Source organism: Penicillium daleae, assembly GCF_028827525.1.
Source record: "Penicillium daleae strain IBT 16125 chromosome Unknown utg000005l_segment0_segment0, whole genome shotgun sequence".
NCBI classification, from domain to species: Eukaryota; Fungi; Ascomycota; class Eurotiomycetes; order Eurotiales; family Aspergillaceae; genus Penicillium; species Penicillium daleae.
The window spans coordinates 4,223,320-4,247,695 of NW_026623153.1; the positions used below are offsets into that span (position 1 = coordinate 4,223,320).

The window sequence follows — 24,376 nt, forward strand, 5'->3', positions numbered from 1 at the left end:
TTGGCAGGCCCAATTGCCCGCAATTTTGGGTTCGTGATCTCTTTCTCCTTAATTGCGTTAACTGTGTCCAAGCTGACCAATCCAGGACTCGGAAAATGCACGGCTGTCCCCATGTGCGTTGCCTTACCTGGTGATCGCTCCCACCAGCATCATTCTGCTTGTTGCATGTCGCCTTCTGCTAGGCTCAATTTTACGACAGTGGCGGCCGCAATGGACTCTTCCATTTATCTCAGAGCAAGATGAATACCAAGGGTTCCCGCTGGAAGGGGTTAAACAATCCCTTGGATGGACTCTTGCGCTTCTCACGTTTACATGCATTGGCTTTGTTGCCGAGCTTATGCATTTCTTCCCTCCAAACATTGACGTATCGGCCGTTGCCTTTGTTGCATCGTGGGTAAGTTGTTTAGCACTTGTGATGAGGATGACACGTTATTGACACATTCCTAGGCCGCAGCAGGAGTAGTAATCACGGTCAAACGACCGAGGTCATGTTCAATTTCTATGCTAGTCTTTTTCGTTTTATGTTTCATGATCGAGATCATACTGGCCACCGCATTCTATGACAAATCGAGGTTCCAGACAACTTCTCGTTACGTTGCTGCTTCCGCGGCTTTGATGGCTTGCTTCACGATTCTCCTGATGCCATTTCGAAAACCTTCGCTTCCAGTGATTGATATCAGTACTGTTGGACAGACACCATGCAGCGATCTTCGCAGTCCAGAGGATAATTTACGATTGTGGCAGTTTATGACTGTATCATGGATGGCACCGCTAATATCCCTCGGACGCAAGAGACAGCTCAATGAGCCGGACGTCTGGTTCTTGGGATTTGAGTTCCAGCATAGTCGGCTCCACGAAAGGTTCCGTCGGCTTCGTGGATCCGTCCTTCGACGGGTACTGCAGGCGAACGGACTGGATGTCCTCATTATCTCCGTGATTGCTGTCGTGCAAATGATGTGCTCCTTCTCCACACCCGTCCTTCTGCAACAACTTCTGCAAGCAATGCAGGACCCAACTAAGCCGAAACGTGTGCCCCTAACGTATGCCGTTCTTGCGCTTGCACTCCGTCTGGTGGCCGCACAGTCTCAGGTGTTGAACTTGTGGTATGGAAGACGATGTTATGAGCGATCTAGAGGTGAAATGGTAATGATGGTGTATGAAAAAGCACTTTCACGCAAAAACATTCTCGGTCTACACGTTGAGAGCGAACAGAAGCAGCCAAGTGGAGAAGAGCCCACCGATGGCGATCCCACGATTCAGGAGGTTGAAATCTTGCCTGCCACAAAGCCAACCCTCTGGAACCGTTTGTTCTCAAGACGTAAACCGCAACCGAAGAAACCTAAAGAGGCTGCCACACTAGGTAAAATCTTCAATCTTCTTCGAGGCGACGTCTATGATGTGGCCCAGCGATTTTGGGAGATCGACGTTCTCATCGACAAGCCAGTAGGCTTGGTCATCGCCATTTTCCTTGTATGGACACTATTTGGCCCGTCTTGCTTCCTGGGTATTCTAGCGGTCTTGGTCGCCCAAGCTCTGAACGCTGTCATCACACGATTCCTTCTTCGGCGGGAACGACTCACACGAGCCGCCACGGATGTTCGCCTGCAGATCACATCGCAGTTCGTGGAAGCGATTCGGCATCTTCGATGGTACGGCTGGCAAGATCATTGGCTTCGACGAGTCATGGACGCTCGGCAACACGAGTTGAACCGGCGAATCATCACTAAACTATGCACCACTGCGATCAATTTCATCAACGCCTTTGCAAGCGGTGTCTTTCCAGTGGTCGCTCTATACGCCTACACTATGTTAGCTGGCCATGAGCTGCGTATTGATATCATTTTCCCTGCCTTGCAACTATTCACCATGCTCGAGACACGCTTGCGCGAAATCCCAAGTCTAATCACCGCGCTCATCAATGCTTCTATTGCACTTGGTCGTATCGAGGACTTCATGGCAGAACCGGACAAAGCGCAAGTTGATTCTGAGCAACCTCTAGATGACACCCCTTTTCGACTTGATTCATGTTCGTTTGCTTGGCCCGGTAAAATATCACCAGTCCTTCGGGACATCACTGTGGCTATCCCAAGAGGCCTCACTGTTGTGAGTGGAAAGGTTGGCGCCGGAAAGACAGCTTTCCTCCAAGCTCTCCTTGGAGAGTTGGATCGTCTTAGTGGCTCATGCCGTCTGCCGAACGAAACTATCGGATACTGCGCACAAACACCATGGCTACAGAGTATGAGCATTCGAGATAACATTCTCTTCTCCGCTCCCTATGAAGAGCAGCGTTACAAGCGGACTCTAGACGCTTGTGCCTTGCTTCCAGATCTTTCCCAATTCAAGCATGGTGACTTGACCTTCATTGGTGAGAATGGCGTTGGTCTCTCTGGTGGCCAGAAGGCACGAGTGGCTCTTGCTCGGGCGGTCTATAGTGCTTCCCGCGTGTTGCTTCTCGATGATCCACTGTCAGCTTTGGACCATAATACGGCCGAGTTTGTAGTTCGTAAATGTCTCTCCGGGCCGCTAATGCAGAACCGCACCATTGTTCTGGTGACACATCGTACCGCACTTGTGCGTGATATCGCTGATCAGATCGTTGAAATCGACGAAAGCCGTGCCGTTTTTCACAGCAAGGCTGCTATCATGGCATCAACCAAAAGAGATGGGTCTGGTCTTTTATCGAATCTCAACGACTCTGAGACCGAGACTGAAGAAGCCAGCGCCGAAGAAGAGGCAGCTGCAATTCCGGACAAGTTCATTGAAGAAGAGCACCGCGCAGAATGGGGTGTCAAGGCCCGCGTCTATTGGAACTACATCAGGGCTGGCAAGTACCGGTGGTGGGCTATTCTTGTTTTGGTTCTCACAATCTACCGACTTATGGCCGTTGGACAGTCGTGGTTCCTCAAAGAATGGGGTGAAGCCTACAGCCAAGCATCTCTTCCTCGCAGTGCACTGTCGGTCTGGAGCCAATCCATGGACACCTCACTAGTCTCAATCTCGAGCGTGGATGCATACTTTGTACCTGAAAGTCCCATCGACCGGCTTCCATCTCCACAAGAAGATGTTCGCCCGTGGTTATGGACATTTTTCGCCATCATCTGCTTCCAAGCAGCTGCACTTTTGGTCGCTCAGCTACTCATGCTGATCATTGTCTACTGTGCAGGCAAGACACTCTTCCACCAGGTGATGATTCGGGTCAGCCATGCCTCGTTCCGTTTCTTCGATGTCACCCCGGTAGGTCGGTTGATGAACCGTCTTACTTCGGACATCAGCGTGGTGGACGGCAACATTAGCGCGCAGTTCCAAGCAATTGCGTTCCATGCAATTACTTGGATCTCTTCCATATTGGTCATTGCCACGGCGACCCCAACCTTCCTCGTCTTCTCGTTGATTCTCACTGTCGCCTTTGTGCTTATTTTCTTGCGATTCCTGCCAGCATCCCAAAGTCTGCGCCGACTTGAGATGGTGTCATTGACGCCGCTATTATCCAACTTTGGGGAGTTGCTGCATGGACTGACTACTGTGCGCGCGTTCCGTGCAGAAGAACGCTTTCAGAATCGGGTCATCTCCGTGGTTGACAAGTTCCAGGGCATGGATCACTTCTATTGGTCATTACAGGCATGGCTCATGTATCGCTTCGAAAGTTTGTCTGCACTTTCAACCTTTTGCCTGACTGTTTTGGCGCTCTATACCAACACTACACCCGGGCTGGTGGCCTTTGTGCTCATCGCTGCCAATAATTTTGTCGACTCCACACATGCGCTGTGCCAGCAGTATGGTCAATTGCAGATGGACTTTGTGTCGGTTGAGCGCATCGACGAGCTCTTGCATATTGAGGAAGAACCACGAGGCACGATCGATCCTCCAGCGGCATGGCCAACGTATGGTAGCGACGTCATCTTTGAGAATGTCACCCTTCGATATGCCCCACACCTCGATCCAGCTTTGAAAGATGTCTCCCTCCAAATTCCCGGCGGGTCGACTACCGCTGTCATCGGCCGAACGGGCAGCGGTAAATCTACATTGGCCGTATCCCTTCTCAGTGTTGTTCGACCGGAAACCGGCCGCATCATGATCGACGGCATCAACATTGCCGATGTGAACACACAAGCACTCCGCACACGGGTTACATTCGTCGCCCAGGACCCCATTCTTTTCCCCGGTAGTGTCCGTCTTAACCTTGATCCCACGGAGGAGTTCGCCGATCAACAGTGCGCTGACGTCCTGGAGCGGCTCTGCGGCCGGCATGGATGGACCCTTGACACTCGTATCGAAGCTGGCGGTAAGAACCTCAGTCAAGGTCAACGCCAACTGATCGCTCTTACACGCGCTGTTCTTCGACGCAGTCCAGTTGTGATCCTCGATGAGGCCACCGCTTCGATTGATCACGAGACCTCCCTTGAAATCCAGCAGATCATTCGAGAGGAGCTGCAGCTGTCAACGGTTATCACTATTGCCCATCGGGTTGAAGCTGTGAAGGATGCGGACTACTTTGTGGAGCTGGACCAGGGGAAGGTCCATCGATATGGGAATGTCCGAGATCTGTAGTCAACGTACTGGAACCACTTTTAGATTTCGCCCACATATTTTCTAGCCTGTGGAAACCCGTATGCGTTGTTTCAACCCTCTACAGTCGCCTCATTCTATCACGGCGCATCACTTATACATAGAATTTTAGCAAGTGCATACATTACGAAGAAAAATGCAAGATGAGCTTGAAAGTCAAGGCTTTACCCAAGGAACGTTTTCATGTACATGTGTCAAAGAAAGGGTATCTAAATATTTACAGCTTGGCCTTGCCCTGAGCCTTCTTGAGGATAGGCTCCATCTTGGTGGCCTTCATGATGTTGCCCTTGATCTTGAGCTTACCGCCCATGAACAGACGCTGGGCGTTAGCCTTGCCAGAGACGAGGGAAGCGAAGTCTGCGTCGGAGAGGGAGAGGGTCACTAAATTATGAGCAACATCAGTATCGATCGAGAAATATTTCTTCAAGCCACGTATTTGCGCTGCTCAAACTCACCGTCAGCCTTGGCACCAGCGGGGGCGGCACCCTGGCCAACCTCGCCCTTGTTCTTCAGGTCGAGGTACCAGCTGGCCTCCTCGCCCTTCTCGTTCTTCAGGTTGAAAGAGACGATGGCCTTGGCCTTCTCGACGGCGTCCTTGCGCTCGGCGGCATCGGCCTGCAGCGTCTGGTTGATCGCGTCGAAGGCGGCGGAGGCGGGGAAGGAATCTGTGGTTGGTTAAGCTGGTTAGCGGAGCTTCTTGCGACCAGGACCGCAGAGTGGATGATGGAATTGAGATGGAGACATACCCTTCTTGAGAGACATGGTGGATGAATGTGGGAGGAATGATGGGGGTGGATGGATGGGGATGGGATGGATCGAAAGACAGAGTCGGTATAAGTTATATATGACGAAAGATGAAATGCGCCGGGGCGCGACATGTGAACTTGGCTTGTTAGCGCCACTGCCGTGCCGAGGCCCCGTGAACCCCCCGTGAATCCGTGCTCCACCCCACACGCGACTCGAGACGATCTTGACGGACACTACGAAGTACGACTCTTGACAGGAGACGACATTTATTCATGACATTATTGTTCATAAACCCCGTCGCAGGCGATCTCACAAGGACATGATCCCGCCAATCTTCCCCAAACCACCGAGTCCGAACTAGTACCCACCACGATCTTCCCCAACGAACCTGGAACAAATCCCCAGAACGAGCAAAACTTATGTCCCTTCCGGAGTACTCCACATCAGCCGGACCTAAATTCCCCTTTCCGATTCAAACGGACCCGTTACTTGGTCTATTGTTGGACGGTTTATTAGTCAACTGGGTCGCACGAATCCGGTATTCATCGCGAATCTCGCGATGCACTAACTCTCCAGCCCGCGACAATCGTTTCCCTTTTTGACCCTCCGAGGACCCTCGCTAGCTGCGACGTCACCGCCGACGCGAGGCTGAGGATGGTAGCTGCCGCTTCATATGATCGGGTCTTCCCCAGGAATGCTCGTCCACTTGCGTCGCCAAGCTGTACAGTGCTTCACAATGTCGCTGTACTGGATGAATTCCCGGTGGCATTGACTGCTGGCTGGCCGCCATGGGCTTCAGCATAATAGGCACGTCGACGCTGCGTTCGCGTGTCTGGTACTGTTTCCACCGGGCGCTGCCGCTTATTCGAGTCAACGGTGCCAATGCTTCATCCCATGTGCCCGCACGCAAGCGTATATCTTGAAAGTTGATCTCATGCAGCGATTTTCGATGATCGAGAATGAAGGACGCTACCTGCGATGCATCCATCACCACATTGACCAACTCTACATCCTGTAGGTAGGGCAATGAAGCGGACGTAAAACCGGGCGCCTCTGCGCGCTATCCGATTGCCTCAATCTTTTGTTGGTTGTGTTTCGGAGACAAGGCTCATTTGCCAGCGACAATGGCGACAGGCCTCTTTCGCCTTTCCAATGGAATACCAGCGTCCGGAGCTCAGGGAAGCTTTGGAGATACGCATGCAAAAGCTTAAAGTGGTCTGTGGGCGAACCTTCGCGGTAAGGGAAGCTCTCCATGTGAATGGTAAGTTGTCGAATCTGTGACCAGCGCCTACGCGAGGCAGGCGATGCACCGAATCCCAGATTTGGCTGGAGATAGAGCACCGCGGCGGGATGAACTGACAACAATGAGAGTCTGTCTAGAAACGTCAATGATACCTGCTCAACAGCAATGCGCAGCGAAATCAGCGCATAGTCGACCACGCTTCGACGGTACCGATGGCTGGGCGGCTGGCCCTCGCAAGTAATTCGCAGGTGACGCAGGTTTTTCAGGCAGGATAATACTCGTATGAACGAGGGGATATCGGTGGCGGCATGGAAGAGAGGTGGATATTGCTTGACTAGCAGGTCCGTCATTTTCCATGTCCCATATTTGGGGCTTCTTGGTGGCCCTTGCTGGTGCTGAGGTATATACACGAATGTCTGCTCTCTACCCGAGCCCGCGTCAATGACCGGTGGTAAGAAGGTCTCGGCGATATGAGCGATGACGAATGTCACTTGTTGGATATAATGACCGATGCGCTCAAGCGCGGACACCCGGGATGGCCGGCTCAACGATCGACATCGGAATCGGATTGTGATGTCTTGAAAGAGGGCTGGTACTAACTTGATAGCAAGGTCACGGCAGACAAGACGACATATTACCTTGTCGGTTGTTGTCAAGTGAGACTCCAATCTCTTCCGGATTGGCTCTCTTCTCCAGAGTCGAGTTAGTATGGACTCGGGGAGCATCATTTTTCTAACTATGATTTCAAGAAAATTGTAGGAATAGTATACTTGAATAAAGATTCGACATAGCACTCATCTATGTCAGCTCACTCAGCTACCACTGCTAAGCCGTCGTTATAAAGTACTTTGGTCAAGCTAGAACTCTCTTTTCTCTCTGTCCCTCACCCTGCACTGATATAGTGATTCGGACGTAGCTGTCGGCCTCCCTGTGACTCGGGAAATTCCCCTCTTGCTGCCTTTCCCCATTCGACGATTTTGTTTCCAGCTACTTCATAGTATGAGTCACTGGGCACCGACTTTGCAAGTCGATGGTCATGAACACAACGCAGTACCTAAGCGCCTGGTATAGTCCAGATAGAGATATCGATCCTGAATAGGAAAGTAGGGCTGGTCTGGAGAAGCCCTTTTTGTTTGTAGTGTTTGCATTATTTACTCTCATCAACGCGTGGACGCGTCTTATCAACACGTGATGATACAACTGGTCAACTTGAGAAAAGATTGTTCATCGATCGATTACTGGTGAATGAACTGGTATGAGATAGATTTTGGAATAGAAATGATATTCAACTGGGATTACGAGTGATTTGGTAGCTATCAAAAAGTAGCATGTCGAGTCTGCCCCGCAGAGCCGCATAGTACGACCCTTTATGCACGGCCGCGATAAGCCTTGGCACCCGGCGAGCGCTCAGGACATCGCCAGCCAAATTTTCCGCAACGCCAAATTCATCCCCGACGGTCCTCAGTGAGGTCACAGCAGGACTGGCTCCGACTACCGATTGTCTCACTTGTCGATATCTGCTCTGGCTTGCCTACACCCACGACCTCTCGGTGCCTCTTGCCATTCGACTATCCTCCCTCCGTGTTATCTCCACTCCCCCGCGACTGCGCGACTCCACCCAGCAGGCCTCTTCAGGTTCCTCCATCCGTCAGGATCGCATCATACGAAGGAAGGTCAGTCCTCCCATCAGTTCTCTCAGCATCGTACTCGACAGCGCAGCACACGCAGTCTCTTCTCTGAATCAATGGATGATGCGCCGTCTGTCGTATTTGCTTTTTTCCCCCACAGCCTGGCTGCTTCTCTCCCGGGTGCCACCACTCCGTTTGCACTTCGGGATCTCTGGATTTAAAAGGCTGATAGGAACTTGTCAGATCCCTCCGCACCTATCTTCCGTCATCTCTTGCGCTGGCGCTTGCTCTGCGTTCGTATTGTCGAACTAGAACTGTTGCCGGGTTTTCCTATGAAGACTTGTTCCTTTCCACTCTCGACAGACAACCGCGAATTGCTAAACCAATCTCGATCGATATCTGATCGACGTTGAACTCCACGATTCAACATTATCTCCTTGACCGTCTTCTCGCATCGTTTCCATACCTCACCTTGAGCACCTCGTCGACCACCCTTCAACCTGCTCACTCATCAGATCCTCTTCGGTGACGAGCGCATACAACCTCCAGCCGCCGCCTGCATCGACCTTGTCCCCTCCCTCGTTTTTCCTCTTGACTCATTCTTTACGGTGGATGAATCTCCTGTCATAACACATTTGAAGCATATCCGGCTGGTCCAATCTTCATTTTCGTGATCATCAATCCTGCTCCCATCGGCATCGTCTCCTCTTCATACAAACATGGATGACAAGCAGCGCAAGATCAACAGCCTTGTGGAAGATCAGGAGACCTACAGATTCCTTCTGGATGATCTTCTTGAATCAAATCCTTCCGACACTGCTGGAATCGCCGATCTTCAGGCCACCATCAAAAAGTTTGAGGATGAGATTGCGGAGCTGCTCGGTACTGCTCCGGGTGGCTCTTCAAGGACTTCTTCCAACAGCACTCCCAATAGTGTCTTGCCTGGATCACCTTCCCCGGCATATCAAGGCACACAGACTCCTCTGAATTCTTCCCTGGCGGATCCGACCTCTGCCCCATACCATCCATCAGCAGCCCCCTCGCCATTCACTGCTCGTCTCGGTCAACCCTCCAGGCCTTCCTTGTCGTCAAGAACCGATGAGTCACGTAAAAGGCAGCGTCAGGACTCCATGAGCTCGCCAGTCCAGCACCAGTCTTCGAAGAGAACAGCTGTCGACCGCCACAAGTCCCGATACGAGAAGCTACAGGCGGATATGGAAACCCAATTAAAGAAGAGTCGCGAACAGTATGAAGAGTCAAAAGATCCTGAGTCTGTCCGAACTACGGCAATGTTTGAAAGCATTTCGACCGAACAGGCCCTGGAGAGAATGAAGAAGGAGCAGGAGGAAGTGGAGGATGCGATTCGTTCTCAATTCCGAATGGATATGGACGAAGAAATGGCTCGCATGGTTCAGGCAGAAGATGCTGTCAGCGAAAGCGAGGATGAGCGCCCCTCGACTCCGCCATCAGTATTCAGGATTCCTGATCGCACACTTCCGAGCCCTATGAGGCATTCTTTTGGCACTCCTTCACTTATTGGCCATCAACCACCTCATCGATACCCAGTGCCAACACAATTTGACTATAATCCAGCTCCGCCAGGCTCATATCCATACGGTGATGATGATCTTCAGGAAATTCCAAGGGCATATTTCAACTCGCGCTTGCCTGGGTCGTCTGGATTCAGTGTCTCGAGTTTGGGACCCTCTGGATTCAATCCCTTTGGGCCAGCTACCCCTGCCCTCGGCCCACCACGTTACACTCCCATGTTCAGTGGGCCGAATCCTCTTATACGTAATCGGTCCCTGCCATGGATGCAAGATCCTATTCCGGCCCCCGAAGCGGTGGCTATTGACCTGCTTCGTGACAATCCACTCGGACTGGAGGATATGGATGACCTCGAGTAAGTACGCTGTCTACCAGTACTGATTATGGAAACTAATTTATGTGCTTGCAGGCGATATGAGGAGCAAAACTTCCCCCAGGACATCAAGAACCTTATCACTGGCATCAAGGACATCCGTGAAGCCACCAAGGCAGGGAAGGATGCGACGCCAGAGGGTCTCAAGGTCACCTTGATGAAGCATCAAAAGATCGGTGTGGCGTGGATGAAGGCCAAGGAAGAGAGTAACCACAAAGGCGGGATTCTCGCTGATGATATGGGTCTCGGCAAAACTGTTCAGGCCATTGCTCTCATGCTTGCCCGGCCCCCAACCGATCCTGAGCGTCATCCCACATTGATTGTTGCACCCAAAGCGTTGATGGATCAGTGGGAACGAGAAATCCAGAGACACGTTGAGCCTGGAAAGCATCAGCTTTCGGTGTTCATCTACCATGGTTCCAATCGTGCCGACTGGAGAAAGCTCAAGTCTTTCGACGTTGTCATCACGACCTTTGGTACTTTGACCGCCAGCTTCAAGACACTGCTCAAGGCCGAGAAGCTGGAAGAGGAAGGCAAGGATGCCAGCATCGTCAGAGAGTTTCGTAACCTGGCGACGCTGTTTACGCCAGCGAGTAAGTGGCATCGCGTCATTGTTGACGAGGCGCAAAACATTAAGAACCCATCGGCCAAATCGACCAAGGCGTGCTGCAGGCTCAATGCCGCATATCGTTGGTGTCTTACCGGAACACCGATGATGAACCGACTCGAGGACTTCCAGTCTCTTCTATGTTTCCTTCGAATCCGGCCCTACAACAACAAAGAAAAATTCAAGAGAGTACGTTGGCATCCTTAGTCTAAAGGAAAATGCGCTCCATGACTAACAATTCTCTTCAGGACTTCCGGACGGTGAAGACTGGCTTTGTGCCGGAGCCCGTAATGCAGCAGCTCAGAATTCTTGTCAAATCGGTCTGCTTCCGCCGCACGAAAACCTCGAAGATTGACGGGGAGCCGATTTTACAACTTCCTCCAAAGGTCATCGAAAAGGTCCATGTCGTGTTTGACGAGAGAGAACGGGATATCTACGATGCGCTTAACTCTAAGACCCAAGCTCAAATTGAAAGGCTTCTCAACGCCGGCATTCTGGGCAAGAACTACAGCCACGTCTTGGTGCTTCTGCTGCGACTACGGCAAGCCTGTTGCCACCCCCAGCTTATGCAGGCGATCAAAACCGAAATGGCCGCCGTCGAGGGCAGAGATCTGATTGCCAACGCGAAGCTCCTGAGTTCTACGGTCGTGGATCGCATCAAGAATAATGAAGGTGGCGAGGACGACGGAACTTGCCCTATCTGCATGGATATCGTCGAGAATGCGGTCATTTACATCCCTTGTGGCCACTCTGTCTGCAACGAATGCTTTGCTCGAATCTCCGACCCCCAGATTCTAGCCCGCGATAACGATACTGGCATGATCAAGTGCCAAAACTGCCGTGGCCCAGTCGATCCTCTCAAGATCACCGACGCGGAATCCTTTAAGAAAGCTTACGACCCGGCCGCTTCAACTGAGTCTTCGGCAGCTGCAGTTGAAGATGACCCGTCGGATGATTCTGATTCGGATGAGTGGGGCTCGGACACAGACACTGATGGATCCTCTGATCGATCCAAGAAGAAGTCCCTCGCGGAGCTTCGCAAGGAAGGCCAGAAGAACAAGCGGGCAAAGCGGAGATATCTTCGCCGTCTTGAAAAGTCTTGGGTTCCCAGTGCAAAGATCGCCAAGGCCGTTGAAATCCTGGGGGACAATGAAGCCCGTGGCAATGGCGAGAAGACCATCATCTTCAGCCAGTTCACTTCTCTTCTTGATCTTTTAGAGATTCCGATCAACCGGAAAGGCTGGAAATACTGTCGTTTCGATGGTAGCATGAACATTACAGAGCGCAACGAATCTGTGGCCACTTTCACGGATGATCCCGACGTCAAGATCATGCTGGTCTCTCTCAAAGCTGGCAACGCGGGTCTTAACCTCGTCGCTGCTTCCCACGTCATCCTATTCGATCCATTCTGGAACCCATACGTCGAGGATCAGGCCATTGATCGTGCCCACCGCATCGGTCAATTGAAGGACGTTTTTGTGCACCGCTTGCTCATCGAGAACACCGTTGAAGATCGCATCATCCATCTTCAAGAGCAGAAGCGGGAACTTATCAGCGGCGCCCTTGATGAGGGTGGCTCGATGAATGTCTCGCGATTGGATGTTCGCGAGCTGGCCTATCTCTTCGTAAGTCTCATTACTTCTCTGGCTGACATGTCAGCTCAGCTTCATCCTCTGGAAACTCTCCTACTAACTATCTTTATCCACGTAGGGCGTTCGTTCCTAGGTGACACAGCTGATGACCAAGACACGATTCATGGAGGCCTTCCGCTGGCTACAAAATTACGTTTCGCATCATTGTTGTAGATTTGCGTTGGGTTTGCGGGTGTTTCAGGCGCAATGACTATGTTCTCTCCCACGGCGATCCCATATACCCCCCAGTCATGACCGGAGAAATGTTTCCCGTGGATTTAATCTCTTTGTTTAGCGTTTGATGACTAGCTCTGTCGCTCTTAGGAAAAGCACCATCGAAACGAGATTTATTGTTTTGGGCTTGCCGAAAACGCGCTTTTATTTTCATTTGCATATAAGCTAGAATCAAAGATTCAAACTCGGCTTTTTGAGACCTTGTTGAAAGAGGACTTGCATTTTATGCAGTAAGCTCATTTCAGAGGGAGAGAGAAAAAAAAGACATTGAGATGGTAGGTAAAAAAGAGTCTAAGCTACTAATTGTGGTTGGGGGGAAAACCAAAAAGAAATGCGTATCGTGCCGTCCCTTTCTTCAAACCGCCACTGCCCCAACCGCTTTCATTGTATCGTGAATCCGAGGACTGACTTGAAATCGAGCCCAAAACTTCCGGTCGTGGAATATGCCGCCCCTCTTTTTTATGTCGCTGTCAAAGACGGAGACAAAGGGGGAAGTGGCTGTGAGGGTCCCCGAAGTCCGGAACGGAGTAGAACTGTCGGGGACCTGTTGGAGAATTGACCACTTTACAGGTCGGCATCGTCCTCATCGGGGAGGGGTTGGGCAGCAGCATCGATCATCTCCTGCTGGTACTTCGCGAGCTGCTCGTGGTCGACGGTGACCTCGGGGGGAGCAAGAGCGGGAGCAGCGACGAACTCCTGTATTAAGTAGTTAGTAGGCTGCATGTAGCGGTCAAGGTTGATGAAGATTGGGGAATACGTACCAGCTGGGGGTTGCCAACCAGTTTCCGGGCGAGCCACAGGAAGGGCTTCTCGAAGTTGTAGTTGGACTTGGCGGAGATATCGTAGTACTGGAGGTTCTTCTTGCGGTGGAAGGTGATGGTCTTGGCCTTGACCTTGCGCTCCTTCACATCGACCTTGTTACCGCAGAGAACGATGGGGATGTTCTCACAGACACGGACGAGGTCACCTATAGAATGGTTAGTTAATCAATCATGGCTAAAGTCGCGCAAGCATGGGAATTACGTACGGTGCCAGTTGGGAACGTTCTTGTAGGTGATACGGGAGGTGACATCGAACATGATGATACCGGCCTGACCGTTGATGTAGTAACCATCACGGAGACCACCGAATTTCTCCTGACCGGCGGTATCCCAGACATCGAACTGAATGGTTCCGAGGTTCTATCATTTTCGAGTTAGTCGGCCGTCATAAACGAGGAAGGGATCATGGCAACGCAGTCGAAGCGGGGCTCGGCGGGGCATAGCATACGGTAGTGAAGGTCAGAGGGTGAACCTCGACACCGAGAGTGGCAATGTACTTCTTCTCGAACTCGCCAGTCAGGTGGCGCTTGACGAAGGTGGTCTATCATATTGGTTGCGTTAGTGAAGGCTGTCATCCAGTGTGAGGCGAGCGTTGGGCAGATATTTTTCATCATTGTTGACACAATCGCGGGGCAAGGGAGGAAAGAGAGGGGTTGTTGCCAACACCGGGGGCCATCATGGACAACCAAGAAGATGTCAATGATGGCGAGCAACTCCAACATCCTGTGCCTCGACCTGGAATCAACACCCGTGAACTCAAGTAGAAGCCGCTTACCTTGCCAGTACCACCGTCACCGACCAGGACGAGCTTGAAGGTAGGTGGGGCCTGCGCAGCCATGATGGATTATTTCTTTTTTTTTCGCGACCGTTGAGCGTGAAGGAAATAGAAATCGCCGACAAATCAGCGGATGAGGAATGGATCACAGAGGGGTTGGATTGTTTTGGGGGTGGATGGGAGAAAGAAGGGGAAGGTCTGAATAATGCGCGATGGAATTTTTGCCCCGGTCGCGGGCTGGTCACGTGGCCCGTGTGTGTGCCTGTTGGCCTGACGTAGTGTCAACTCCGCCTTGCTTGCATCCCTCCAGCGTACTATTTAGCTTAGCTTGGTACTAGTTGAATTTATCAGGCTATGAGTGTTGATTACATGGAGAGTAAGTGATTCCAGTAGGTTACTATTAGTAAATATCAGCAAAATCATAGTATGGCCGACTATCCACAGTCGGCATGATGTCCCTAGTAGCTGTGGGCGCATCCCGTAGGGCTGGCCATAACCCAGCCTTGAATCATAGTGTAGATACTTGATCCACCGTTTCGTAGGCTTCCTATCGTCTATAGACTCAATTAATGTACAAAAAATTTCTCTCCATGCTTAACGACACACTATTGACCATTTTACAACTACAGAATTCACCGCCAAAGGAAATACTTGGAACAGGGTCATGCCTCATCATTCGTCAATAGATCGCATGTCAACGTACAGAGATAAGGAAACTGCCGCAAGAACTCATCGGTAGCCACGGCAACAGCAAAGAGGCTCATCTCGGACTAGCTCCTACAGGGGAACGAGATGACACCCCAAGAGTCCCCGACCACCCCAATTGCGCCGTGGAGTCAGCTCCAAATCGAGCTCGGTCGTTCCTGGTGCACCCTCGATTTTCCTGCTTACCTTGACCGTAAGCGGCCGCTGTATATTTCGTCAATAATATGGTCACAACAGCATGATTGATAGAATATCAATGGACGATAACACCTACCCCTTCGTTTTGCTGCACAGTGTCTGCAACCTTTGAGAGGCGCTCGTGATTCAACCAATGTACCCTTCCAAACTCTCGAATAGTATCTCCAGCCTTCAGGCCTGCCTGTTCAGCCGGACTCCTGGGCTCCACGCTGTTGACTCGTGCGAACGGTGTACCCAATGCAGTGGCATCCGAAATGCTGTTGGCTGCCACCGCTGTGGATGCGGCCGACGGAAGAGTCGTGCCATTTGTCGTGGCGGTCGCGGCTTGCGCATTTGATAGTTGGGCGAAGTGGGCATGAAGACCCTTCTCGAGATATTTCATGACATCTTTGTGATCGTTTCGCAGATGAATGATTCGGACGCGCGTTGTTCGAACTGTCATCGTCTGTCAGTATATTTGGTCCGGGTTGTCTATGAGCCTCGTCCAGATCCGACCGCACCTTGGGCAATGTCGATATCGTCGCGTGGAAACCCATCAAATGTCGTCAAGGATGTGTTCATGTTTACACCGTGCTAGCAACACCAGTAGAAGTCAGCACGCATGGAAATCTGCCAAAGCCAAAGCTGTCATCAACCCACCGAGCCAAGCACACTGCTGAGCGCGGACAGCTCCGCCTCGATCCGCTCTTTCTCCTGCATCAGATCGGGCATGGTCATTTTTGAATAGTCGCGAGGTGTGGCCCCGGACGTTGGTCCGGAGGCCACTGTAGGAGCGTGAATGTTGTCGTCCATGGGGATGCCCATAGTCCGAAGGTGGGGAAGATCGCAGCAGCAGCATCCGTTAAATCGCGGCGTGAAGGGCGGTGGGTCTCCAAGCGCTCTGTCTCCTTATATAAGCGCGACTTGGCGCTTCCAACCAAATAAATGGATATACCTCCAACATCTAGACTTGACCACACTTTGCGCTTTATACTCTCAGTTGAATACCCTGGTCCTGGTTTATCTTTTCCGTAATTGCGAATGACTCTCTTTGTCTGCATTCCATCGGAATCCCGGAATCATACCTACGGAAACTTCTTCACCAGCCTATCCTTGCACACTTAGGCTTGGAGACAGGATTTAAATCCCACCTGTTGAGCTGCCTCACCTCATGACGTACATGGATCAGATTCAAATTGTCGGTTTCTCAGCGGCCCCTACAGCTGCCTGAAGCCGGCGCGACTTGTGGTCATGGCGCTACCTTCGTCGCTCTTCCCTTTGCGAGGCTGGGACTTGTTGGTTCAACCGTCCGATGCCCTGACAGGAAGCACAAAAGGGAAAAAGAAAAGACACGCGACAAGAGAAAGAAAACTTCTCGCCTCGTTTGCAGAGCCCGCTTTCCTTGCAAGTCGCGGTCTCCGTCGCGACTGCCAAACAATGAGTGCTTCAAGCTCGAATGCAGCAGTTTCTGGTATGACCGTGTTTACATTGCCTTCCCGGGGCTGTTCACAACCTTCATGACTCCAGAATCGAGTATTCGACATCAAACAGGCGCATTTGCCGCTTTGTTGCAGGATGGAGAACACTGACGTCGATGTGATCGAGATCGAGACAAACGAGCTTCTTGTGGAAGATGAAACCGAACAGCTTCTGGCAGAGAAGGCAGAAGAGGTCTTGCCATTGACACCGAATACCCCCATCCATTCAAGAAATGGATGGACAGTTTTCGGTCCCGCAAAAGGGTGCCTTCAACAATCCCAGAACGATACGTCCCGGGCTGGTTTGAATCCTCGCAACCCGAATTTGCCTCGCACAACTCGGGTGATCGCCGGGACTCGCTGCTGTCAGGACATTCGTCGCAGTTGGGAACTGTGAAGACCACTACCCTCAGCATCACTAGTCGAAGCTTTGGAAGATCCAGAGGGACAACACAAAGCACGGCGGGTCAAAGTAGCCTCTCGGATGCTCGATTCTCAGCCGACAGCTCTCGTCCGACGTCAAGCCAGTACGTCGATGATCAGGCAGAGATCCGCGCGAACAAGAGGCGTCAAGTATTGCAGGAAATACTCACGACCGAGGCTGACTATGTGATGGGTCTCAAAGCGCTTACAGGAGTAGGTCATCAGGCAGCGGACCTTGATGCCGGAGAGCACTCGGCTAATCAAAGTTTGCAAGGTTCTCTCGATCTTTGATACCAGGCCGGAAATATATCACAACATTCAAAGAATTCGCGGTATCCACGAGAGTTTTTTGACGCAGTTGCAAACTATATCCCCGATGTCAACTTCAGCGGCCCCTGACGGCGCTTCTGATCTTTTGACTCGGGGACTTTCGAAACGCCTGAGTGGCATCGAATTGCCTGGACTGAAAGGTCTGCAAAACCGGTCCTTGAGAACTCGGAACTTCAAAGCTACCATTAATAAGCGTCTCAAGGCCATGCAAGCGGAGCCACTGGAGGCTCTTGAAGTCGCACGCGCCGTGGAGAATTTGGTATGTTATCTTTACCGGTGGCAAGTGTAACAAATACTAATCTGGTGCAGTCTGTGTCTTTCCCTGCATACGAAGAATTTTGTAGCAACTATGATCTGTTCACTCAGGACTTGGCCATCTTGCGACGCTCGGTTCCGAACTGGGCAATGTTCGATCAGGGTATTGAAGCTCTATCAAAATCAGTTGCCTCCATCGAAAGCCGAAAGCACGAAGACAACAAATCCATGACTATGAGTGATCTGATGATCAAGGTAAAATCTGTGGCCTTCCACATTGCATGAAGTGATTCATTGACAATTAGCTAGCCCATTCAGCGACTGTGTAAGTATCCGCTTCTCCTTCAAGACCTACTCCGCAATACCCCTGTCAGTGATTGTCCATCTTCTCATAACGGAATACGGCAAATTTTGGAGAGCTTGCGCGTTCTGGTTGCCCGAATCAACTCGGCAACAGGGAATCCCGTCAAGAAAGACCGAATCCAAAAAACTATCCTCCTTCAGGGGCGAATTGATTTTTCTGAATCGGTATGCATGTTGATTTCACCACCTAGAGAAGTGGTGGTATGACTGCTGACATTTGAATACATCAAGTACAAACTACAGGACATATATAAAGACTTGGGTCCGATGACGCTGTGTGGGGTTTTGCATGTCACATACCAGATACCAGGCCAAACTACGGGAGACTTCATGGTTTGCGCTCTCTTCAACTGCTATTTGCTGCTTTCGAAAGGGCTGGAGGATTCTCGTCGACTGGAAGTTGTGGCCTGTATTTACCTGGGGGATTTGAAGGAGGAGACCATTCAAAATGGCCAAGGTAAGTAGTCTTTGGCCACCATTTTCTCTGTTACATTCTGATTCTCCAGGGCTTTTTTGCTATGGGTGCTCGTTCTCGTGGAAGTTCCAGTTCCAAGTGCAAGAAGAGAGCTTTGAATTTGTGCTCAGTGCGTCATCCGCAATCGAAGAGAGATTATGGAAGACAGAGACCTTGAAGTGCTCTGCAGCCCTTGCAGAGATGGGCAAACCAGGCGGGACCTGGGATCCAAGAAAGTACTCTTTTCTAAACCTTCCGCTCCTGCCGTTAGATCGCATACAATACACAGTGGCATCTCTGGCCAGACGCTCGTCCATGGATTCCGTGGGCGTCGCACGCAAGGCGAACGTCCAACCTGTGGTCATCAAGAAGACACACTTTCCCCACACGACGGATGAGACCACGAATCCACCATCGGAGGGTGAGATTGAACGGCCCAAGACCACCGTCGCACGTGGTGCTCTGACCGTGACTGCAAAACGAGCGGAGCGAATTCGACTGGAGCGATTGATCTCGGATGTCTATACCCGAGATGTACTTCCCCTGCCGGGAATGGTGCTAGGACGAGGGGACCTATTTCGTCGTGGTTCGATTATGAGACGCCTCAGTCTACATGCCACATTTGCCAAACGGTCCAGCTCCGTCAGCATCGCGAGCCAGTCCGGACGGGCGGCTGCGGACGCACGCTCTATTGACTACCAAAGTGGGGAGGAAAAGGATTTGGTGACCCCTCAGGATGGGGCCAACGATCAGCGCCGCTCAGCAGAGGCAGACTGCAGGTCACCCAAGACACCCACATCCACGATTGGACGTCAAAGGACAATTCGATTCCGGAGCACACCCAAAAGAACGTCTGAATCTGCATCTTCGCCACGGAGTGAGAAACGCACTAGCCAGGAAATCAGCTCTGAAATATCTCCATCGCGAAAGAAATGGTCATCACCGATTGGTATACTGAGTGCACTTTCACCGAAGAATCTGATGCGATCAAAACCCGGCATGTGACATGGAGACGGGAATTGAAGGGGAGCTATCGTCAGATTTGATAGCTCGGGATGGTGTCACAGACAGGCGGCATATTGGCATGTTTGGCTTGGACTGACATTCTTACTATCGGCTGTATACCTTTGTATGGCACTTTTGTTCATAATTCTTACTCAAATGCACTGTTTCAAATGCTGGCCTGCCTTGGCACGCTTCTTATGCTTGTATACTTTATGGTAGGGTTCTAGACTAGGTTGATAAGGATTCTAGGGTGAATGAAAACGCTCAATGATTAAATTTTCAAGATTTTGAATACGGCAGCGCCATTAAAAAAAGCATGTTGCGGATTTTGGGTTTTAGGAGAGGGGAACTGCAGAGGTCGCATGCCCTACCCAAGCTAGAAACAGGAGTACATGAAGCTATCCAAAGTGCCAACAAGATCCACCGAAGAGACTAGAGACATAGTACTGTACATACTAGATACCAGCTGTTGCATGATACATACCCCAGCAATTGACACTGACGCCACTGTGGAGTATAAGTCAGGGCATGATATTATTATGTGACGATACTGCAATAGCTCGAGCCGCAACGAATTGGTAGGAATGACAACGAAAGACTAATAACATGGGCTGATCTCCACCAGTGGACTCCACAATCGACCAAACAGGCCAGAAAAGACCCAAAAGATTCAGCCAAGCGGATTGGATGACGTCGTGAGGCAGACGGACGGGAGTTTTCCATGACACACGAGCATTTGCGCAACGGCAGAGGCAGGTGACGTCATCCATCATCATCATTGCTTTTAAAGCTCCCCCGACCTTTCTTCCTTTTCCTCTTTGCTATTTGCTACCATCCATCTTACACGCTTACATCCAATTGAATTCTACAATCATCTCAGAACTTTCAAAATGCCTCGCGCCAACGATCCCACCCACAAGATCTTTTACAAGGGTCGCTCGGAGGACTTTATTGTCTTCGTTGATGACCTGGGGATCCTGCAGAAGTGGAAAGGTGACCGCAGCGTCCCATTGACTGATGTGCTCAACGGGTGGAAGATATTTGTAACTCATAGGTAAGTCTGTCATCGTTTCTTGTTGATGGTATGGGCTAACATTCTTGTCCCCATCAGCCACGGCGCCCAAGGCGTTCTTGACAGCGCCAGCAAGAATGCTCTGGAGAATGAGTTCGGTACCTCCAAGGACGATGAATGCCTTGTCAAGATCCTGGAGGGCGGCGAGTACCAGACCAGCACGGTTCGTTTCTTCTTTCATTCTTTCCCGTTCCCACCGGCCTGAAGCGTTATTGATATGCTGACTGTTATTGATATAGACACGCGAGCGTGAAGGCACCAAGAACGACTCCATGGGCTCCATGGGTATTACCCGGTAAATGAGTCAATCACTTCTGAATGGTTCCAATGATGGATCACACAACCATGGCCGTTTCCTTTTATCATCCTACGCTCTCGAAATCCCTGAAGATATCCAACCTTCTCATTTCGTTTTCTACGACCTTGGCCCCGCCGGTTCATGGTTTACGGTTCACCGTTTGAATGAAGATCCATATTCTGGGCTGTCTTGTGGATGTGAGTGATTTTGACATATTCCGGAAAGGTGTTTCCATTTGGGCTGTATTGCATTAGTTAGCAGTGGCAGGCTTCCATACCTGATATCATGAAATAACGAGAGGACGAGAAATCTGAACTCGTCATACAAATATCACAAGTCTCCAATGAGTAGTGCTCTTTATTATCTTGTATATGTGATATAGCAACGCACTCAAATTTCGAGATATCAGGTAAAGAATAGCTGTGGATAGAGCCTTCACATAATCGCCAGAATCCAGGGTATATAGCAACGAGACCATCTCAAGCAGCAAGTACACCAGCAACTATTCACAAGGTCATAAGAATCAGACTTCGGAAGCAATGAACCCCCTCTCGACCCGCCGCTTCACAACCCAAGCTCCTAACTCCGCCCAGACAGCCTCCTTCTCCGGTATACTCATCCCAGCAGCAAGTCCACTCGTCGTGGTCGCCACAAACACAGGCGCACCACCCCACTCACTCCCAGCCGTACACCCCATATTCTCCGCCTCATCCTGCCATCCATACCGAAACTCCTCTTTACGAATGCCCCGCCCATGCCGTACACGCCACACAGCCTCCCAAATCCCCTTACCGACCAGACAAACAGCTTCGGGCCGTTGCGCGGCGATTTTGGCTTGGAGAAAGGGCACCCCAGCGTCCATTTCGGCTTTGCTGAGCATGCTTGCGTCCCGGGAGGGGCGTTCCACGATGTTGGTGTTACCCACGTTGTAGAGCGCGGGAAGCTTGTATGTGTCTGAGGGCGGGTGTCGGATGGATGTTATGCCAGAGGAATGGAGGAGTTTCCAGTAGAGGTTTGACGGGTGGGCGTAGGCGAAGCCCGTTGTACCGGTAAGGATGCCTGGGTTCACGCCCACGAGGAGGAGGGTTAGGTTTGGGGGAATGGTGTCACGGAGCAGGGAGTCGGCGGCTGTTGGGGTGTGTGTTGGAGGGGGCTTCCCTCGACGGGGGGACTTCTTGGGAGAAGCTATTGGGGATTGTGGGATGGAGGATGAGGAACGTGAGCGGGTGATGCGAGGCGGTTGGGTGAGGTTTGTGGAGGCTGTAGTCGTGATGGTTCGTTCCACTCTGGGTCTTTTCGGACTGGCTGTGGTACTGCGCATCCTTCGTTCATGGAAGGGCATGCTTTCCAAGCCGCTGGCAGTAGGTTCTTGCTTGAGTTCGAGGGCATCGAGTTCTCTTTTTAAGGGACTGACTGGCCTGATGATGGACTCGGCAGCCATGCTGTTTGTGAGAAGGAAACGATTCAGCTTGCCATGAAAACTGGTAATCCTATCGACCGATATATCTTCTGTGACTGGGGGCTCTGCTGGGGTGCCCTCTCGCACTGCGGGGAGTTCGTCAAGTTGGGTCTCAGAGGGCATCGTGGCCAAGTCAGTGTATATATGCTAGGTTCAGTTGTGGTTATTAGTCTGATTTTGTGCCACCTGACGATGCACGTTGCTTCGTGTAATCCTTGACGAATGCGGGCAGAGCCCAGAGGTAAGTAGCTATTGCTGTTCGTATCTGTGGTCGATCAACGTTCGGTCTTGAATTTCTTGGAAACTCTTCGAAGCTTGGGTGAAGAAGGTCACGTGATTTGATGTAGGCCTTATCTATCAGGCACCAGATATCGATCCCCAATAGATGGAATGGCCTTGTTGATCACATCACACCTATCGTTCAATAAACATTACATGACTAAATACCTGAAGGTAGAATTGCGAATGAAATGGATGCTATCTACCAAGCTGTAAATTTGAGGGTTTAGGGGCATCTGCATAGTATTTTGGTGTGGCTGGGAATTCGGGATCCCAGTCCAATCAACAAGGATATATAGATCATCGAGGAGGAAACCCCAGATAGCAGGAAGTGGTGAACCTGGTCTATTTTCTATTGAAAAAAATGATTATGTAGGTATAGATCGGATGTAATATTATGTTCAATTAACTATGTACATTATCTGCGTCCAATATACGTAATAGATTGGACCGATTCGAAGCCTAAGCTTTAAGGACCCTCGACCGTTTGGGTAACGTCCAAGGTTCTGGACAAACAATCTATACAGGTTGTCAGTAAGCGTGTCTTGAGTGTTCTCCCGATATTTTCAACTTACCTCGCCTTCACTGTAAGCCCAGAAATAGACACCAATACCAATCAGGTAATACAACGCAGGATCGGTTCCCTGGTAGAGCAGTGCAGCGAACAGAGCGCTGAGAGGGTATACGACAAGTCGAAGTTCAATACTGCGATGTGGTAATGATCCCGCTAGAGGTCGCAAGGGCCACTCCCAGGCTAGGCCGATGAGACCCATGAGTAGATTGAGGGTCTGAAGGACCGGAATCGGGGAGACGGCGGCATCAAGGTTCTTCGAAATGAAGTCCCAGAAGACTTTTGGCCAGATGAAGCCCTCGATCGCACCTGCGACTTGGTCTGTGAGCAGATTAAGAGTTAGCTTAGCTCCCGCTGAAATGTGACGGAGATTATAGGAAGAAGCATACAGGCTGAGGCTGTCAGGATAATTAGTCGCGCCCAGTGATTTTTGATGAGCCTGCCCATCTTGCCGGATTATATGGTTCTGATGCAATAGCATGTATATCGGGTGAATCCCTCGGCCAGCGATAGATTCCAAGGTTTGCACGGCAATCGCTCACGGAGAAGCGACGCCGGTCAGTCTCTGTTAACAGCGCTCGTGTATGAAGGCACTTAGAGCGATGCGATGGAGGAGATTGAGCTCTGCGACGGAGTTTGCGACTTGCCCATCAAGCCGAATCTCTACCGGTCGATCTCCGACGAGAAAAGAAGGGTTAACAGTAGGACGGCGAGGGAAACTCTAGACGGAGTCTTATGGCAATAGCATGATTGAAGAGCCTTGGAAGAAAAGCTGGTGGAATGCGTTGAGGTACCGCCCGCACCTGCAGGCGGGGGTTCGAGTATAAGAATTCTATACTTAGACCCGAAGTAGCAAAGGCTCACCCACTTGGCCGCTGTAACCAATCTACGAAGCGACAGGATTATTGTGACGCTTGGGCGCCAAAACGCCCAAAAAAGGTCACTGGGTACATGGGTGGATGGAAGAATCCAATGTATGGCGGGCATATCGAGGCGAGTAGTGCTCTGTCAAGCTAGCTACAGTATTTCATCTGTGATCCGCACGGATACACTTAAGCGCCCACAGCCAATGAGTCTTCATAGCCGTGCATCGCGGGGACCAGCGACTGGATATTCCCCTCTTTTCCCTGCGTGCTGAAGAGAGCTTGTCCGCGGTGTGATTGGGTGAAAGGTGATGTGACGGAGCGGATCGCCCTGTCGGTCGAGGGCAAATCAGCGTCCACAGCGCAGGTCCTTGGCGTGATGAGATGCAGAGGTGCAGCTCGTGGCACGCGCTTCCAGGGAATAACTGGGTTCGTTCCTCGAGGAGGAGTTGACCCGTTTCACACACAATT

The 24,376-nt window shown here is 51.1% G+C and overlaps 10 protein-coding genes across 10 annotated transcripts; 4 read left to right on the plus strand and 6 right to left on the minus strand.

Annotated features, from left to right (window-relative positions):
- Nucleotides 1-528: 528 nt before the first annotated feature.
- N7458_005697 (uncharacterized protein) lies at nt 529-4,548 on the plus strand (the record flags this gene model as incomplete). Its single annotated transcript, XM_056909079.1, has 1 exon — nt 529-4,548. One exon carries the CDS (start codon nt 529-531, stop codon nt 4,546-4,548), a length of 4,020 nt encoding a protein of 1,339 aa, XP_056767697.1.
- Nucleotides 4,549-4,783: 235 nt separating this feature from the next.
- Nucleotides 4,784-5,328, minus strand: N7458_005698 (SCP2 sterol-binding domain-containing protein; the record flags this gene model as incomplete). Its single annotated transcript, XM_056909080.1, has 3 exons — nt 4,784-4,947; nt 5,022-5,231; nt 5,313-5,328. The coding sequence occupies 3 exons, from the start codon at nt 5,326-5,328 to the stop codon at nt 4,784-4,786; spliced, it is 390 nt and encodes a 129-aa protein (XP_056767698.1).
- A 616-nt stretch (nt 5,329-5,944) lies between these two features.
- N7458_005699 (uncharacterized protein) lies at nt 5,945-7,292 on the minus strand (the record flags this gene model as incomplete). The annotated part of the gene is made up of 2 exons (XM_056909081.1): nt 6,358-7,292; nt 5,945-6,325 (listed from the first exon to the last, which is right to left on the minus strand). The coding sequence occupies exons 1-2, from the start codon at nt 7,282-7,284 to the stop codon at nt 5,945-5,947; spliced, it is 1,308 nt and encodes a 435-aa protein (XP_056767699.1). The 5' UTR covers nt 7,285-7,292.
- A 1,611-nt stretch (nt 7,293-8,903) lies between these two features.
- Nucleotides 8,904-12,437, plus strand: N7458_005700 (DEAD/DEAH box helicase; the record flags this gene model as incomplete). The annotated part of the gene is made up of 4 exons (XM_056909082.1): nt 8,904-10,087; nt 10,142-10,901; nt 10,961-12,337; nt 12,423-12,437. The coding sequence occupies 4 exons, from the start codon at nt 8,904-8,906 to the stop codon at nt 12,435-12,437; spliced, it is 3,336 nt and encodes a 1,111-aa protein (XP_056767700.1).
- Nucleotides 12,438-13,141: 704 nt separating this feature from the next.
- Nucleotides 13,142-14,253, minus strand: N7458_005701 (Ran family GTP-binding nuclear protein; the record flags this gene model as incomplete). Its single annotated transcript, XM_056909083.1, has 5 exons — nt 14,174-14,253; nt 13,847-13,939; nt 13,605-13,758; nt 13,339-13,544; nt 13,142-13,273 (listed from the first exon to the last, which is right to left on the minus strand). Exons 1-5 carry the CDS (start codon nt 14,234-14,236, stop codon nt 13,142-13,144), a joined length of 648 nt encoding a protein of 215 aa, XP_056767701.1. The 5' UTR covers nt 14,237-14,253.
- A 697-nt stretch (nt 14,254-14,950) lies between these two features.
- Nucleotides 14,951-15,880, minus strand: N7458_005702 (putative 26S proteasome non-ATPase regulatory subunit Nas2; the record flags this gene model as incomplete). Its single annotated transcript, XM_056909084.1, has 4 exons — nt 14,951-15,082; nt 15,153-15,511; nt 15,577-15,649; nt 15,716-15,880. 4 exons carry the CDS (start codon nt 15,878-15,880, stop codon nt 14,951-14,953), a joined length of 729 nt encoding a protein of 242 aa, XP_056767702.1.
- Nucleotides 15,881-16,630: 750 nt separating this feature from the next.
- N7458_005703 (putative Rho guanyl nucleotide exchange factor) lies at nt 16,631-19,363 on the plus strand (the record flags this gene model as incomplete). Its single annotated transcript, XM_056909085.1, has 7 exons — nt 16,631-16,784; nt 16,817-17,169; nt 17,231-17,545; nt 17,596-17,796; nt 17,851-18,069; nt 18,136-18,361; nt 18,411-19,363. 7 exons carry the CDS (start codon nt 16,631-16,633, stop codon nt 19,361-19,363), a joined length of 2,421 nt encoding a protein of 806 aa, XP_056767703.1.
- An 890-nt stretch (nt 19,364-20,253) lies between these two features.
- N7458_005704 (SBDS family protein) lies at nt 20,254-20,734 on the plus strand (the record flags this gene model as incomplete). The annotated part of the gene is made up of 3 exons (XM_056909086.1): nt 20,254-20,417; nt 20,475-20,598; nt 20,675-20,734. 3 exons carry the CDS (start codon nt 20,254-20,256, stop codon nt 20,732-20,734), a joined length of 348 nt encoding a protein of 115 aa, XP_056767704.1.
- A 522-nt stretch (nt 20,735-21,256) lies between these two features.
- Nucleotides 21,257-22,315, minus strand: N7458_005705 (mismatch-specific DNA-glycosylase; the record flags this gene model as incomplete). The annotated part of the gene is made up of 1 exon (XM_056909087.1): nt 21,257-22,315. The coding sequence occupies one exon, from the start codon at nt 22,313-22,315 to the stop codon at nt 21,257-21,259; it is 1,059 nt and encodes a 352-aa protein (XP_056767705.1).
- Nucleotides 22,316-22,933: 618 nt separating this feature from the next.
- N7458_005706 (uncharacterized protein) lies at nt 22,934-23,489 on the minus strand (the record flags this gene model as incomplete). The annotated part of the gene is made up of 3 exons (XM_056909088.1): nt 22,934-22,990; nt 23,047-23,363; nt 23,432-23,489. The coding sequence occupies 3 exons, from the start codon at nt 23,487-23,489 to the stop codon at nt 22,934-22,936; spliced, it is 432 nt and encodes a 143-aa protein (XP_056767706.1).
- Between the last annotated feature and the right edge of the window lie 887 nt (nt 23,490-24,376).